Source organism: Panthera onca, chromosome B3 (genome assembly GCF_046562875.1).
Source record: "Panthera onca isolate mPanOnc1 chromosome B3, mPanOnc1 haplotype 2, whole genome shotgun sequence".
NCBI classification, from domain to species: domain Eukaryota; kingdom Metazoa; phylum Chordata; class Mammalia; order Carnivora; family Felidae; genus Panthera; species Panthera onca.
The window spans coordinates 68,421,954-68,440,314 of NC_138344.1; the positions used below are offsets into that span (position 1 = coordinate 68,421,954).

At 41.2% G+C, this 18,361-nt stretch overlaps 1 protein-coding gene across 8 annotated transcripts in view; it reads right to left on the bottom strand.

The window, feature by feature from the left end:
- The window catches only part of FMN1 (formin 1), a 425,066-nt gene that overhangs the window by 387,279 nt on the left and 19,426 nt on the right, over positions 1-18,361 (bottom strand). For all 8 annotated transcript variants that reach the window (XM_078448453.2, XM_078448448.2, XM_078448449.2 and 5 more), the window contains one exon: positions 4,724-6,709. In XM_078448453.2, coding sequence (XP_078304579.2) covers positions 4,724-6,578 — 1,855 coding nt within the window. In that variant the 5' untranslated portion in view covers positions 6,579-6,709. The remainder of the gene's footprint in view (positions 1-4,723; positions 6,710-18,361) is intronic.

The following is an 18,361-nucleotide window of genomic DNA, read 5'->3' on the forward strand; positions in this document are numbered from 1 at the left end:
GAGAGAGAGGGGCAGAGAGGGGCTTCAGAGGATCTGAAGCCAGCTCTGTGATTACAGCAGAGAGCCCAATGCAGGGCTCGAACTCATGAACCGTGAGATTATCTGAGCCACAGCCAGATGCTTAACCGACTGAGCCACCTCTTTAGAAGGTAGTTAAATCACTGTGTAAAAGGAGAAGGTATATGATGAAATAGGGGAAGGGGATTAAGAGGCACAAACTTAAAGTTATAAAATATGTAAATCATGAGGATAAAAAGTACAGCATAAGGAATATAGTCAATAATATTATAATAATGTTGTATGGCAGCAGACGGTAACTGTGCTTACACTGCTGAGTATTGCGTAATGTCTAGAACTTCTAATCACTATGTTGTACACCTGAAACTAATACAACATATATGTCCACCATACTTCAATAAATAAAAGACAACCATTTTAAAAGTATTTCAATCACTCTTTAAAAGCCATAAAAGTGATACATCTACTGTAACCAGTGATGTAATGTAAAAATATATAAAGAAAAGTTACATGGGGCGCCTGGGTGGTTCAGTCGGTTAAGTGCCTGACTTCAGCTCGGGTCATGATCTCATGGTTGGTGGGTTAAAGCCCCACATTGGGCTCTGTGCTGATAGCTGAGAGCCTGGAGCCTGCTTCAGATTCTGTGTGTCCCTCTCTCTCTGGCCCTCCCTGGCTCGTGCTCTGTCTTTCTCTGTCTCTCAAAAATAAATAAACGTTAAAAAACAAAAAAATTAAAAGAAAAGAAAAGAATTTATTCTCTTCCCCAATGCTTCTGGATCCTTCCCCTTTACCTCATTCCCCACCTTCACCATGCTTTTCCCCCAGATAAAGAATGTGAATAGCCTGGTCAATCTTTTTCTACACCCGTCTCCATGATATTCAAGCTCATACCAAACATGTATTCACTCATATGTGGAGAGGGGTGATACTTGCCTTTACAAAAACTGCAAGCATGCTACACATTACCTTGCAACTTGCTAGATAGATACAGATCTAGTTCAACACTTTGAACAGCCTCATAATACTATACAGTAGAAATGTACTAGAATTTATTTACCCATTTCTCTACTGATGGACATTCAAATTTTTCCAGCTATTTTTGCCACCACAAACAATGCTACGGTAAACACCCTTATGCATCTATGTTTACTAGTGCATCTATTTATGTAAACCAAATTCCAAAATGTAGGGTTGCTAGGTCAAAGTTACCTATAGTTTCAAACGCCACCCCCTTACTTTCTTAAAAGTATATAGCAATGTGTTTCTTGTTTAATTCTTATATTTGTTTTATACGGATATGATATGATATATGTAATTTCTGAATCTTATTTGCTCTCTTAACATGAATTACAGATAACTTTCTGTGCACTATATGCTTTCTGCAGTGATCTTAAATGGTTGCATATGCCCATTAATGTTATGAAGTGCCTTTACGTTTTTACTGGAACTGTATCAAACCTTAGTATTATTGTGGAAGAATTTCTTTCTATCCACTCCTTGTAAAAAACACTTACAGAGACAGAAGTTTTGAAAGTAGCATCAGATATCAAAACAACTATTCCAAGTGTTCTTCTCAACTCCTAATCAGTTGACATGAACTATGTCTTTTGATGGGCCCCAGAATCGATCAAGTGACTCACAATTTCAAGCAGAACTACGCCTGGGGCATCTACTTCTACCACCGCCTCAGTGACTTCAATCAGGGGACAAAGATCATGAGGTTGCCAGGAGCACACAGAAACCCGGGGCGTTTTCCTAAGTGTGGTGAGCCAAATTCCATGTGATTCTTCTGGCATTAAAAAGGGTCTATTTCAGATCAAAGGTAGAAAGAAAGCCATCAAAACAGAAATGAATCCCAGCCTCAAGGATACCACTGTGTAGGTTAGCACCACTCGAGTCCCTCTAGGTTTGAGAAAATACCCCATTCCACAAAGGCTTGGGAACACTCGGCAGCAGTTTCCATCCCAAAATAAAATACTATAAAACCAATCCCAAAGGGAGAGTGGGGAGAAGGCAATGTGTCTGTTGAGGGGAGGGCATAAGAAGACAAATCTGGCCACCGTTCATTGTTAGTATATTCTCTATTTGATCATATCACCACCAGACAAGAAATCCCTGTGTATAGCCCTTGGAATGAAGAATTAAGAAAACTGCAAAGCAAATAGGAGGTGGACCAATAGCCTTTGTGACGCCTTCATGCTATTTCCTCTGTGGATGGTAATACTGGCTTTAACTCTTAGTCCTGTGAGAAGGAGAAGCAGATTTCACTCTTTTCTGAGAATTACTACATGCCCATAACACTAAAGAGTCCTCCAACTGGAAACAGATCTGATTACTTTTGCCAGACTTAATCTCTTACTTGAGCAGTTAATGAGAGCTTTCAATAATCTTAATCACATCACTTCAATAAAATACCTAGATGTGATTTCCACAGGAAATAAATGTCCACAGACCATAAACTCAACCTGGTTAATAGCTAACATGGGAGACAGGTGGGAGTTCGACTCAGATAAAGGGCCACGGTGCAGTGATAGTAAATGAATTACGCCCCCTTGCCCCCTCCACCCACCATCAGGGCTGCTGGGGACTGTCTGAGGCCTCTGCTGGGAAAGAGTGACAGGGGAAATAAAGTGAAAGGCAGCTGGAAGCAGGAAAATTCTCCCATATATGGACCCATGGGCAGCCGAAAGTCACTGAAGGACCCAGAATATAAAGAGAACTCATGACCACATAAAAGGGGAATTCGAGGGAGAAGGTCACAGGACCATAGGATATAAATCAAAGACCCACTATCTGAAGAACTCCCTCCCAGGGATGACAGCAAGAGACAATATTTGGAGGCCTCAGAGGAAGGTCCCAGCAGAAGGGAAGTCACCCATACCGGTGACTTCCCTGTATGGGAAGTCTCTCCCACTCCTATCCTCCTTCTTTCCAATTCCTTCTTTTATAAGGTTAAAAGAACATTGTAATGATTCTAAGGACTGGCTCTTAAAGTGCTATGGAAGGCTGGGGCCAAAGTAAAGGATATGGTTCTGAGCAATTGTATAGAGAGGCCAAGGGAAAGTGTGACCACGCACTGAACTTACCCCTCAGTGGGTTTATGGTCAGTCACCATAGAAACCGTGTGCCTGCCTTGACACAGATACAACAGAGCTGTTATAATATTTTTCATACAGAAAGTCGGCAACAAAATAAAAGGGTAATTCTTAATCAGGAAAAAAAGATTTACTGAAGCTCAACGTTAAATATGCCCAGTTTCTGGATGAGGGACGCACACAATCCTAGAATTTGGTGTGATTTCTTGAAAAGAACCTTTAGAGTCGAAGCAGCTATTTCACACCCAAGCCTCCAGAAGTCACTCATCTAATAACTGCACAGACTTCCCTTTCCAAGAATTTCAAAGGCTCCAGCATCCATACAGAGAGAGAATTCTCATCATTAGGGTTCTATGATACATGATATAAAATCTGTAATTCTATATGGCTTTCCTAGTGAAGCATATTAGTTATGTCACGAAAGCAATGAGTCTTCTCAAAATAAGATCAATATATCACAGACACAAGATCAAACGCATTTACCCCATGTTCATAAAGAACCACGCCTGGATCAATGACTTAGAGAAATTTTTAAAATGTCAAGAGTCAGACAAACAGAAAGCTGTTGAAATTCCTCTTTCCTAGATGGACATTTTTATCTCAAAAAATTATGCATGAGGTTTTCTCTAACCTCGAAGAGACCGTATATCGTATTACGACCCATTCCCCGGACAAAGCAATGACCACATGCTGTGGGAGGACCCCCCCTCGAAAAGACTCCGTCACCTGCACAGCGGCATATGAAACCCTGAGCCCCTGGCCACGTTGGCCTGGACAAATAAATGTAAGGAATACTGGAGAGGCGCTTTTTATACACTGTCTTTTTCGGTCTTATTGAATCTGCTTTATAGAACCCTTAAAATTATTTTCATGTAAAATTTTAAATCACATTAAACACATAAGCCAGATTAGCTCTTTAGGACCCACAAGTAAAACATAACAGTAAAATAGGCCATAAGTAAAATAGAATACACATTACTTCATACCCATTTGGGAAATGAAAAGTTAAAGGAAACAAAGAAAGAAAATCAGAACCAAGTTTCTTCAACAGGAGAGACTGAATTCATCCCTCTTCTAGCCCAAAAAGAAAGTCTTTGTCATAAAGTAATGATGCTTATAAAACTGATTATTAAAAAACAAAAACGAAAAACCTGTAACAACAGACATGTCGCGCTTTCCCCCTTCTGCTTAGGGAATCCCAACAAACCCGAGCTACTCCAGCAGCATGAACAGCAGAATTTAGGTCAAGGGGCCAATTACCCAGCGGAGGCATCAAAGGCAGAGACAAGTCGCTACTTCTTTCTGCTAGTCCCTGTTTCCTTTGAGAGTCCTGAGGTAAGCAACCATGGAGGCAGCTTTAGAATATGCCAAAATAAAGTATTTTTCAAAAATGTTTACAAAGTATTGCTCCTGGGAGCCACTTAGACCCCTGACCTTGTAAGTCAGCACCATCTACACCGTCTCCACACTCTCCTAGGTCACTCCCGCTTCTCTTGCCTCAACGTGAACTCACAGACCTGGTTAAGTAGCCAGGCTCTAAAGAGCATGAGCAGATTACAGTTTGTGAGCCACCCAAGAACAGATGCAAAGTATCTCACACGGGGACTTACCTGGAGGTGACTGGTACTGGGGCCGAGCTGTGGTCTTTCTGGGCCCCAAGCTCTTTTCCAAAAGTTCCCCAGATGCCAAGCGAGGTTGGCCTGCTCCAAGGGAGGTCGAGCCGGCTCCTTTGGTCTCCGTGACCTTTGCAGAGGTTGGTGGCTCCAAGGTGTCAGCAGAGGAGGACCCAGAGAAAGTACTGCTCTTTCTGCCAGGAGAGTCATCGGGAGCCGCTTCCCTCTCACCAGGCAGCGGAGGGAGCTGGAGGACCCTGTGATGCTGCCGAGGGCTGGGAAGCCTTGGAGAAGGAGGCGAGGGAACAGGTGACATCCGTGTGTATGCACAGGACTGAGAGGATGAATTATTCAGCGGCATGCTGAGGGCTGCCAAGGCTGGGGGGGACGGTCTCTTCTCATCGCCTCCGGGTTGTGACCAGTCAGGGCCTACACTGGGGGGCAGATCCAGAAACAAGGTTTTGTGACCCTTCAGAGGCATCCTAGCTTTCCTCTTGCTTCTGGTTTCTGGGAGGGTGTGGGTGGCTGGCATGCTCAGGGGGAAGCCCAGCCTTTTCCCCTCGGTGGCTTCATCTACCTTTTCACTCTCTATCACCTTCAGCAGGACCTTGTTCACAGCCCCCTCGGCGCTGGCTGGGATACGTTCCCTGTCCGATGCCTGCAATGACCTGTCTCCGTGCTGCTCCGTGCCCGGCCACCTGCAACCCTGAGGCCCGGCCTCGGCTCCAGGGAGGGTGAACAAGTCCGCTCTGGGTATAAACTCAGCTTGGGCTGCTGGGCAAATGGCAACGCTTTCCTCACTCTCAAGATGTGTTTTAACTACTCTTTGCACCTGAGTGGACAGGTCCTGGACTTTGGCCACCACTTTGGAAATAGGCTTCTTCCCACATGTACGCTCACCAGACTTCTCCCTCCGGCCCTTTTCTGCCTCTGGATGTTGCTCAGGGTCCTCACGACGTTCAGACAAATCTGTTTGCTGGTGCGCCAGCCTGCGTGGGCCCCTCTTTGGCACTCTAGCACCACTATCATCTCCTGGCTCTGTGGAGCTGCAGTCAGGGGGCAGCCCTCCTCTTCCAAACCCAGTGCCCTCAGAAGTCTTCCTGAAGCTCCCACTGGCATCCAGTACACTGGGGATCTCTGGGGGACAGCTCCCTCTCCACTGTACGGTAGACGTGAACGCCCCACTTGGGAGCAAGTTGCCTTTCTCCTCTAGAAGCCAAAGATTACGCCTTGTTCGAGAAATAGGAAGGGAGTTACTGGAACAGATTTGGTCCCTCCCCATCTGAGGAGCCGATTCCTGGCCCCCACGCCCTTTTCTTCTGGTCCTCTTCTGTGGAAGCACCTGAAAGCTTCCTCTCCTTCCACCAAACCTCCGGGGCTTTTTGTTCCCATGGGCGCTCCTCTTATTGAGACAGCCCACGGGGGGCTCACCCAGCCAGTCACCAGCACTCTGGAAACAGTCGTCCTCAGGGGCCAGGCTCACGGACAGCTCCGGTAGTTTCCCCTCCTGGCTCCCCATCGTAATCCCCAGGATGTGGTCTGAGCTCAGCAGATTGGCCAGAAGTCTCTCCCTCTCTGCTGTGAGTTTGTACAGCTCAGTTAAAATGTCTTTTGTGGGAGTTTGCTTGAAAAATATGTCGCCTGGATGTTCATTCGGCTGCAGGCTGAGGCTGATGACGTCTGACCCCTCCCTGACTTGGTAGCAGTTATGAAACCCTTTATTGGATCTGTCTAGAGTTACAGTGCCCTTGTATGAAAATCCTCTGACTTCCCCCCTTGGAAGATAGAAGCTGATGTAGCAGACTTCAGTAATGGGCTTACGCAATTGGAGGGTGCAGTGAGTGCCTTCCATTATGCCTACCTAATTATTCATGCCTTGGAGATGCTGGTCTGTGGTCAGGCTTCCCAGGCTCCGGTGGTAGGGCATGTGATGGTGGCTAGGCAGGGAAAGCAGCTGACAATCATCTCCAGCAACAAGACTGCCTGGTAGAAGAACAGGGGAAGAAAGCAGCTTGTGTAACAGACTGCATAAATCACAAGCCAACATCAGTCAAAGCATAGTCATGACCTACCCTTCCTCTCTGGCTGGCCTCAACCAACTCAACTCACACCAGCCAGAAAGCTGACTGCAACCTCTTCCCCACTCCCATCCCACCCTGGACCAGAGTTTTTCTACAGCCGAGGGTTGGGAGAGCGCTCTAATTTCAGCCCTAAGACAAAAGTTCCTTTTCCCCACAAGGGAAATCACAATATACCCTAGAGCAGATCTGTCAACTTCTCTAGGCTTCAGTTTGTGTTTTTCTATTAAACACAGCTAATTGACCTCCCAGAAATCCCACAGAAAAGGGACTTTGAGATCCTTAGAAAACATAGACATTTTAAGAACTTGTGTTTGCAATATTTGCAAAAATGAGTCAACGCTTTTTATCTCCAAAAAGTACTTGTTAACATTTGAGATTAATTATCTATTTCACTTAAACCAGTATAAGGGAAAGGTATTAGGCCACAAATTTGGAGTCTTTCCTGAATACAACTCACATATCTTTGCCAAAACAGTTAAAAGTGAAAATTTTTAAGTTTGAAATTTAATTAATTCAGGGGTCTTAATCAAGACTGTTTGTAATTTTCCCAACTTCTTGCCCATTTAAGGCCAAATGGAAGGACAGACAAAAAGCAAATATCTATATGCTACTGCTGGCCTTGTATGGACTTTCCATGTCTTTACCAAAAAAAGGAGCTGAAAAGTCACATGAGCAGTGAAGGTGGCTGTTCTCTCCTGAGATCTGAGGAATACCAGGAATGTCTTTGTGGCTAACGTCCTCCTCTCCCCCAGACCAAGAAATATGGAGCTTAGAATTCTGTATTACAACACTTCACATTGTAATACAACAAAACAAGCATTTCCTAGTCTTCAAGACTTCCGTGGCTAAACGACATTCCCCCTGGGAAAGGGTAACACAGTAACCACTTATTCATCATTGATATCCTTTGGGAATTATTTTCCTCAGATACTTTATAACTAGTTCTAAATAAGAAAAACCTACAGAAAAGTACATTTTGAGTGGCAGAAGAGAGAAAGGAGAAAAGAGTTTTGTAACAGAACCTCCTTGAGGAAGACAGATAAAGAGTGATAAAAATGAAGGTTAAAAAAAATGCACACATCTGGTCAACCCACAAGTGCCAGGAGGACTGAGAGTACTCAGAGAAAGGGAAAGTGGAACACCATTTCAAAGTGCTAAAAAAAAAGATGTGTTAAGCCAGAATTTTATATACAGCTAAAATAGTCCTCAAAAATGATAGTGAAATAAAGACATTCTCAGACGAAGATAGAGTTAGTTGCCAGCAGACCTGCTCTAAAAGAATTGCTAAAGGAAGCTTTTCAGAGAGAATGAAAAAAGTAAGAAACTTGTAACATCAAGAAAGAAGAAAAGGCAACAGAAATAGTAATATCTGTGTAAATATAGTATTATTCCTCTCTTGAGTTCTTTAAACAATGTTTAACAGTTGAAAACAAAAAATATTACATTTTCAGTGGGGTTGCAATATATGTACATATAATACACGAGACAGCTACAACATTAAGGAGATGCGGTAAAGTATAATGGTAATTTAATTCTGACTACACTGTGAAGAGTTAGGCATGCATATTTAGTCCCTAGAGCAACCACTAAAAGAGATATAATGAAAAATACAATTGATATATTAAAATGGAATAACAAAAAAACATTCAAATAACTCAAAAGAAAACAAGAAAGGGGAAACAAAAGACAGGAACCAAAAAAGAGGCAACAAACATAAGTAAATAATAAAACGGTAAACCTAAATTTAAACATATCAACAATTAACATTAAATGTCAATGGTCTACACACACCATTAAAAAAAAAAGATTGTCAGGGTGCCTGGGTAAACCTAAATCTAAACATATCAACAATTAACATTAAATGTAAATGGTCTACACACACCACTAAAAAACAAAAGATTGCCAGGGTGCCTGGGTGGCTCAGTCAGTTGAGTGTCTGACTCTCAGTTTCGGCTCAGGTCATGATCTCATGGTTTCATGAGTTCAAGCCCCGCATCAGGCTCTGTGCTGACAGTGCGGAGCCTGCTTGGGATTCTCTCTCTCTCCCCCTCTATCTCTGCCCTTCCCCCACTATGCTGTCTCTGTCTCAAAATAAATAAACTTTAAAGAACTTAATAAAAAATAAATTAAAAGACAAAGATTGTCATAACCTGTATGGTATGCACTTAAGGTCACTGGCTTGGATGAAATTTACTCAAGAAAACTACACAGTTTTAGACAGACCAAAACAAAAACAAAAACAAACAAAACAAAAACAAAGGTTGTAGAACAGAGTACTGGAAACACAGCTATTTAAGGGCTAAATGGAGGGAAACAAGACTACGCAAAGCTGAAAAAGATTGGGTGGTAAGATAATTCTCCATATTTTGTAGCTACAGAAATTAAGATTCAGTGATTTAACTTCTTACTATGCTTTTATTATAGGTCTGTAAACCCTAGCTCTAACATCTTTCAATCAGTGTTGCCAAACTGAGACCAGAACCCATGTCTCAGACACTAGTGTTAGATTACACCAGACAGCTTCCATAATATAAGCAAGCCTTTCTTCCTCCTTTCCCTGACAATAACAGGAGTCACATACCCAGTTACATCTTTAAATTCTTCGCTTCATTCTCACGTATCATCTCTTCTTAAAGACCTGTTGCATTTTCCCTCTATTGCTACATTTTCTTTTGCGGAGGAAAGGGCAAAAACAGTGAAAGTCATAGCCATGGTGTTGTACTATGATGAACCTTTCAACTAAAGATCAGGTGATACAGTGTAGAAGATAAAAGGGGTGACTTTGGGGTTGTAGATCTGCAACATTGGTCATGTGGCTTGTGGCAGGATACATAGCAAAGTAAGTCCCTACCAACTATAAAAGAAAAGCATCCCATTCTTGGAATTCTAAACTTTAAAACAATGTTGTAAAGTTGTACCTTGTTTCCAAGATAAAATACTCTTCTACCAGGTTCTGTGGGTCCAAATCCAGGTGCAAGGGGGCTTCTTCATGTTATCGGTTCATAATTTCTGAGTTTCCAATGATCATGTAAGCAAATAGGGGTGGTACTCGTAGTACCTCTCTCTCTAGGCCTTACCATTTAACAAAAAAAAATGAAACAAAAGACATTTCTGCAATGAAAGGTAGGGATTGAGAAGTGAATTGTTTTAATTATAACGTGGAGTTGCTTGAAAAGGACAAGGTTCTCCTGTGAATGCACAAGAGCACAGGTATTGATACATCAGTGGCACAAAGACAATCTAACTTGCCTGAATTTAGCATCCACAGGGCATCTTAGAGGAAATTTATGGAAGAAAAAAAAAGATTATTTCATATTAGAAAGTGAGTTTCAGAATTAGCTTTGCTACAATTTTGGATATCCAAAATCCAAATAATTTAAGATAGATTATTGCAAAGAATACACACATTTTCAGACACTCTTATTTCCCCATTCTCTTCTGCAGTTTGAAATTATTTTTTTTTAATTTTTTTTAATGTTTTATTTATTTTTGATACAGAGAGAGACAGAGCATGAACGGGGGAGGGTCAGAGAGAGAGAGGGAGACACAGAATCCAAAACAGGCTCCAGGCTCCGAGCTGTCAGCACAGAGCCTGACGCGGGGCTTGAACTCACGGACCACGAGATCATGACCTGAGCCCAAGTCGGACGCTTAACCGACTGAGCCACCCAGGTGCCCCTGAAATTACTTTTATCAAAATTGTTATGCACATCCTCCACTATTGTTAATGAACATTTACAGGGCTGTCTCTGGAGCACAGAATAACTATCCACACTTTTCCCCAGGATCTCTCAACCAAAGAAAAGACTGTCAGGATTCAGCCATCAGCTTAGCATCCCTGACAGTGCTGTATGTGGATAAATACCCCTCAAGTATCTTCTTCTTTCCTTTGTGAAATGAGACATTTAGTCTCTAAGTTTACGATTCACTAACTCAAAATATTATCTGGTGACACCTACTAGCTAGCCGAGAAACCACAAAACTCCTCTTTGAAGAAAAAGAAAGTATACCCTGAGTAAAGGAGCTTCAACCTCAGCAATCCCCCAGGCACCATGGCAAAGGCAGGCTTCAGAGCAGGGCAAACACTTCTGTGCAATAACCCATTAGCAAATCAGAGGACCGTGCTGAATCATCACGCATATTTTCCATCTGAGAAACCAGGGGGAAAAAAACCCAACTATATGTCTTGGGAGAAAAAAAAAAGCAAAATAACAAGGAAAGCAATGTGGAGTGTGGTTAGATACACCAGCACTATAATTCCATGCTGAGTTCACAGGACTATTTCAAGCAGCATTGGCTCGCTCTGCTTTGACTAAAATACAGCAGCTCTGCAGGCTCCACACACTAAATTATACATCTTAATTTGGCCTACAAAGTAACCTTCTCTGGTTATGCTCAGTGTAAAAGCACTTTGTTTCCTGGGGACCCTTCATGCTTTCCATTTCCTCTGGCAAACTCCAGACTGACAGTCTCTCCAAGACAACACCGCTGTGGTGATTTCTTCCCTAAGTCTTTTTCCAATAAGCAAGTACATGATTTCACTCTACCCCAAATGGAAATATCTGTCGCACCCCATCATAATGGGAAATTATTGTCTTTTTAGTAGATGCTATTCACCGCTCATAACATATTTCACCAATGCCTAAAATAAGATCCAAGAATTAGCTGCAGCCATCCTGTCTGCTTACTGTCAGCTTCATAATTGATTCTGGCCCTAGAAGGTCAATGCAAAGTTTTATTTGCTTAGCCATTGGCAAAGTAATGCCCTATGATTCCATCTGAGCCCAATACTGATAAGATAGATTATCTGTAAGTTCCATTATTAAACTGGAAATTATCCATCTGTCCATTCAGATTCAGGCTATACCCTTCTACACACCACTCTAAACTCCAAGAGACTGACTCAACAAGCTCCCTGGCACTCTGGCTTCTACTGGGTTTAGACGTCAGGAAATACCAGCAGCAGATGGAAATGCAAAATGGAAGAAATTTCGTATTTATTCCCTGGCTCCCTCCCTCCTAGTACAGCCTCTACTGAAGACCCCAGTTCCTCTTGGGTAGCCTTCCTCCATGTACAGCTAGTGTCTCTGGGTATGAATTACAACTCTCTCCCATTGCTCATCCAGGCCTGGGTAATTTGAATTCTGCCTCTTGTGTGTGATTTTGGAAAAGTTAGTGCCTGTCTATCTCCTTCCAACCCACACCCATGGAATGCAATAGTACTATTCTTTACATAGAAGATATGAAAATAAAGGTAGGTCTGCAATAACCTTCTAGCTCTTTTCCCCCAGAGGTATTTTTTCTCAAAAAATCTCTACCACACTGTAAGAATAGAAGAATAGAAACCACTAGCTAAATTATTGCAATACAAAGCAGAAAGAGATTCTATAAGACATCAAAGAATAGATCAGAGAAGGTTAAAGAAAGGAGAGACACATCATGTTTGTGGGATCAGAAAATCCTTCAAAAAGAAGAAAGCATTTGAAATAGCTCCACACTAAAGGATAAGGTTTTGACAGGTGTGATTTTAAAAGAGGGAATTCCAGGAGAGGCATTATACAAGACTGAGAAATCTGCTAACATGTACAAAGGGAAGAAGTACTCTCTTTGCCTGCTTTTAAGACATATGTCAGGAGAGATAAGTCAAGAAAGAGTGACAAAAAACTGTCAAAAGATTTGAATCCAGGTTGGTGGGAAATTAATGCTAACTTCCTACACAAATGGGAAGACAAGGATGGGTTTTGATCAAAGAAGTAGTTTGTTGTGTACAAACTTAAGAAGATGAACCTAGGAGTAACGTCAGAATAGAATGGGGTAGAAAGAGATCAGAGAGTCAAGAATGAGGTGCTCTGGAAAACATAAAATTCTGTAAAGAGATTAAAAAAGAAATAAATTAGAAGGTGAAATTACAGGCAGAGTTTTAGACAGTGATTTTAGTAGAGTAAGAGGACACCAAAGTATATTGCAAAGAGCAAGAGAGAGGCTGGTAGTTAAGAGAAAAAAATAAGAGTAGCCTGAACAAGTATCAAGGTATTGTCCTTGTCGTTACTTTTATTTTGTTTTGTTTTGTTTTGTTTTAAGAAAGGAAATCTAAGCATGGTTTTAGGTTGAGAAGAAGGAGGTAGTGAAGAGGGAGATATTGATGATACAAGCAAAATATGGAATAAAATACAGGACAACAGATGAAAGAAGGCACCAGAGGAAGGAAAGGACATGAGCCAGAGGACACACAGGGAGGGTAAGTCTTGATAAGAAGGAGGTTGCTTCATGCTCAAAGACTAGGGATAAGTAAAGGGAAGAAGATAATTATGTGAGAGCGGTAAAATTGAAAGAGTTTACATATTATCTCAATGATTTTTGGTTTCTTCATAAAAATTCTATAATTTTATGACTTTCTTTGTATTCTTACACTGTCACAAGAAAGAAAGAACTAAATCAGTCTATACTTCAAAGGCAAAATTTGTACCTTTCAAAACCCTGATTTGACTAAGAAACTACGAATACTCCAAGCTAGGCATTATTATAACATATTGGCAAAGCTTTACAAAAATAAAATAGAGGCCAAAGTTTGGTCAATAGAATTATTACTAGGCACTAGGCTTAGTGTCTCCTATGCCTCCATCATTGATTCCCATAGTCCTACTAGATGGCTATTAGTAATTCTCCCATTTTAACCACGAGAGCAATATAAGCTTAGAGAGGTTAAGCAACCTGCCCAAAGTCACAAAGTTATTGAGTCACAGAATTGAAATTTGAATCCAAGTCTGTCTGTCTTAAAAGTCTGCATGTAGAAGTTACAAAGCACTGCATTTCCTAAACCTTTAGGAAGAGATCATGAATTCATTATGGGAGACCCTCAAGAGACCTCTAACACTTCTACGTAAGGATTATTTATCACCTCTTCAGAAAATGATGGTTAACAGATTATGGCTATTAAGCAAGTTAAAACATCATGTTACCCCTTAGCCAGAATATCAATTCTCCACTTGGCAGCAAAGAAAAAGAAAATGTAATACTTGCAAAATTCTTGCTAGGAATTCCACTTTGTCCTGAGAGAACACCAGTACTCACGGCTTAATATTTCCACTAGGACCTAAAGAAAGACTTACCCACAAATGCCCCAGAGGAGATAAGAAAGGTTAAAATTGAATATCAGCATTAAATTTGCCTCAAGTAAGAGAATTATGACCGAATGTCAGTAAGTTTCTACCTCAGGAAATGTAATAAAAAGTATCAGAGAACTCCCCCCAGCCTCACTCCTTGGAAGCAGTTCCCCTTGTGATCAGGGGCCTGGCTGTGGGTATGGACCCTTGGAACTACGTTTGCTCAATCATTTAAACCAAATTCTACCTTTGGCAGGAGGCTGAAGCTTTCCAGAGAATTATCTCAACATCTAACTAATCTGTTTGCCATCTGAATTTAAAAGAAAGTCTCAGCCACAGAGGGTAATTATCTTATCCCTAACTTCAACAGGTTTAAAGACACAGACCCTTTATATCAAAGTAGCTGCAGTCAGACCCAAAGCAAAGGACAGAATATAATCTTGGGCTCAATTCACATCTTCCTTTAAAAAACCAGGCTGCTCCAAGAATTCCCCATATGATTGACACTTACACTTTTACTACTCTGTGCAACAATATCATGGGCACAATTCCTGCAGGTTAATATATCACACAGATGTTTAATAGTTCTTTCATACCATGTACATGCAATTTTAAAAGCATTTCCAGGGGCACCTGGGTGGCTCAGTCAGTTAAGCATCTGACTCTTGGCTTCAGCTCACATCCTGATTTCATGAACCGTGAGACTGAGCCCCATGTTGGGCTCTGTGCTGACAGTGCAAAGCCCGCTTGGGATTCTCTCTCTCCCTCTCTTTTTGTCTCTCCCCCACTTGCACATATGTGCACTCAGACACGTACTCTCTCTCTTTCTCTCTCTCTCTCAAAATAAATAAATAAACTTATAAAAAAAGCATTTCCAGATCATTCCACAAGTTCATTCTCAACAATATATTAATTGATTTCAATTGAAAGGCAAAAACATAAAAAGGCTATTATTATATCAGAAATTAAAAATCACAGCTATCCCTATGGTAGGCTTGGAAAGAATAAAGGTGAAGGTCATTATATGCATTTATGAAACCGATGGAAAGCTCAAAGCTTTGAGATATGGATGGTTGCCTTGGATAACTTGTAATAGCAGCCTCATGTTGCTTCTAGAACTCTCTTATATTCCTAGGATTCAAAACATATTAAAAAAATCCTTTGAAAAACATAAAACAACTTAATAAACACATATTTGAATTTGAGGTTGCTAAAACTGCTTAGGAGGACAGAGGAAAAAATATGCACAATAAAAAAATGAAAATGCATTTTGAGACAAATGGCTGTTGTTCTGATTCCCAAAATAAAGAGTGGTAAGTCTCTCAGTCTCTCCCCCTTAAAAGCACACAAGGGAACCTCTTGGGACTAAAGGACTCTGAACGTGGTTCTGAAATCAGGAAAATTTTACATTGCCTGTAGCCAGTTTCAAAGATAGTTTGAAATAAAAGCAAATAAATACTGGGTACAGCAAACAGATCTGTGATGATAGTTAGAATACAGAATGATAAGGAAACTAAGGTCTGGGGTTCTATCACTTTTTATAGCCTTTTATAAAAAGTTGCAACTGGCACAAATTTCTGTCTCACAAATGCAAAGTAAATCTGAATCAGATGAGGCCACTAGGGAGCACACTATCAAATACACCTGTCTTTGGATTAAGTAACAATGGTCCCTAAAGTGAACTTTACTTGCAGGATATTTTGACTTTCTAGTTGAGAGGAATCTGTGTGATTAAGAGATCAGGATCTACCAAGAAAATCTTTCTCAAAGGGACTGACATCATCAGGAGAAACATCCATTTGGTTGTGTTAGGGGGGGTCTATTTGAGCCACAAAACAAAACAAAACAACACTACAGTATTCCACTTATTCTTCCAAAAAGCATGCTTTGAAATATTAAATATTTCAGTAAATACCAACATTGTATAACATAAATAATTTCAGGGAATTAGTTGGTTAAGCACTCGACTCTTGGTTTCAGCTCAGGTCATGATCTTGCAGTTTGTGAGACCGAGCCCCACATCAGGTTCCATGCTGATAGCATGGAGCTTGCCTGGGATTCTCTTCCTCTCTCTCTGCCCCTCTCCCCAGTCATTCATTTTCTCTCTCTCTCTCTCTCTCTCTTTAATAATAAATAAATAAACTTAAAAAAAAGAATACATGTGGGGCACCAAGGTGGCTCAGTTGGTTGAGCATATGACTTTGGCTCAGGTCATGGTCTCACGGCTCATGAGTTTGAGCCCCATGTCAGGCTTTGTGCTAACAGCTCAGAGCCTGGAGTCTGCTTTGGACTCCATATTTCCTCTCTCTCTGCCTCTCCCCTGCTTGTGCTCTGTCTCTCTCTCAAAAATAAATAAACATTAAAAAAAATTTTTTTAAAGAATACATTTCCCCATTCCTTCTCTTCTGTCTCAATTGCTTGTCAGACCCCAAATGCTACTAATATAGCCATAATGATAGTTAGTTAGTCTTCAATCCTAAAATGTTTCAGTAAAATGAACACAATGAACACATTCACAAACAGATTTAGACACGAGGCTGTTTATACAACTGTGCATTAATATCATTAGCTGCCACCATGATGTACTACACGTAAAAAATAATGATTCAGATGGGAGACCTGTGTTATACATTTAAGGTACTCAGAGACTTTACAGTATTAGTGAAGTATGACACCATTACAAAGAGGTACAAAGAGGTGGAACATGTGGTTTTATGACTAAATGTCAACCCACATACTACCTCTCAAGGTTCCATGATGAACCTGATGCAAAGGCCACTGGTGTACTGACTCACCTGGAAGAAGGACAGCCAGATAAGGAAAGGCACAACATGTGCTGCAGGAGTGTTATGTGGATCTACATGCAGTGATGAACCACAGCCAGATGCACAGCTAAGTGCAACTTGTCACCAAGAGATGAGAGAGAAAAAAAAAAAAAAAAAAAAGGGAAGAAGGAGAGCAGACCAACACTGCTTATGTGGTTTGACCCTAGTTAGAAATTCCTCAATTGATAACTCATTTAACTGAAGCAGTTATCTTTTGTCTCATAGAGTTGTTATGTTCATTTTATATATTGTCACGAATGAAGTTCATGAGAAGGAAGTGGTGGAGTTGGGCTTCAACACAAGGTCAGTCTAACCCCAAAGTCAATGTCCTTTCAGTACATCACATTCAGGTAGGATGGCCTGGAAGACACTCTATCCATACTCAAGCTCACAAGAGAGGATTTTAAAAATGGAGAGACAGAAGAAAGAGAACAAATAATTTCAATAAGGCTGGAGAAAATATAAAGGATGGAGAATTAAAGACTGTGACTTTGAGGAGGAAGAGAAGAGAGTGGAGGCGGGGAGTCTCATCACTGAAATAATTCAGTAAGTATGAGGATGAGCTTCCCAGTGGTTTTCTGATAAAAGAACAACATCATATAACCCACAGAAAAATGATGGAGCAGCTGAAGCACATCAATCTAAAGCTATTGTGTCGCGGCTGACCCACCTGATCCCAGCCTGGAATATCTAGTCCACCTCTTTGTGAAACTGACGGACAAGGAGCTTATTATATGAGTAGACACGCAGGGAGTAGTTTTGGGGATTAGAAAGACAGTAAGAAAGAAGGGGACATATTTAGTTATGAAAATCTAGAGAGAGAGGAGAAATTGCGGGTAGGGGACTAAGAGAGATGGGGACAATGGAGCAAAAGGGACAATATCTGACCCGGACAGAAGAAAGAAGGTAGGAAATTTCTTTGTGTTCATAAAAGACTTTGTAAGTGTATGAAACCAAGCAACTCCTGCTTCAGGGCCCTGGGCCCTGGGATTGGAAAAGAGGCTGTTCTTCCCCAAGCACCATCTTCTTCAGTGCCCTAAGAACTCAAATAGGCCATTAGACAAGGCTGCTGTGCTCAGCACAGTGTCATTTTGATGGAGGGCGACAGCAGCAGAGGCCAAGACAAGGTGCAGTGAGGATGACACTGGAGGATGGTATGACTAGCCAGACTGCTGAGCAGATGTTAGGCTCCAGGAAATTACTGGGGGGTTGGAGGGAGGGGTTCAGAGGTAGAATAAGTTCTATGTGAAGAGGTAGAAATTCAAGATTCGCCACAGTAAGGTATTATTATTAATGGGGCCTCACTACAACTCACAAACAAGTGATTGCTGGGTTATTAAGTTTACAAAGAGTAAAGAAGAAGCAAATAACACAGAAAAGGAAAAAAAAGAAAAGAAACTCAGTGATAAATACATATCTCATCCCAAAGAAGGTAAAATCAAAGTCCTCCAAATAGAATGGATTTTTTAGAAGGCTTGCTAGAGTTGGACATTTTCAAGCGCATATTGATGAATGTCGATAGATTCTGAGGAAATCAAATGATTAACCATCCAGTTCCACAGACCTACTGGTCCTCCTTAAAATCTTCCCACTCTCAGATTCCAATCCATTACCAGGTCCCCTTGA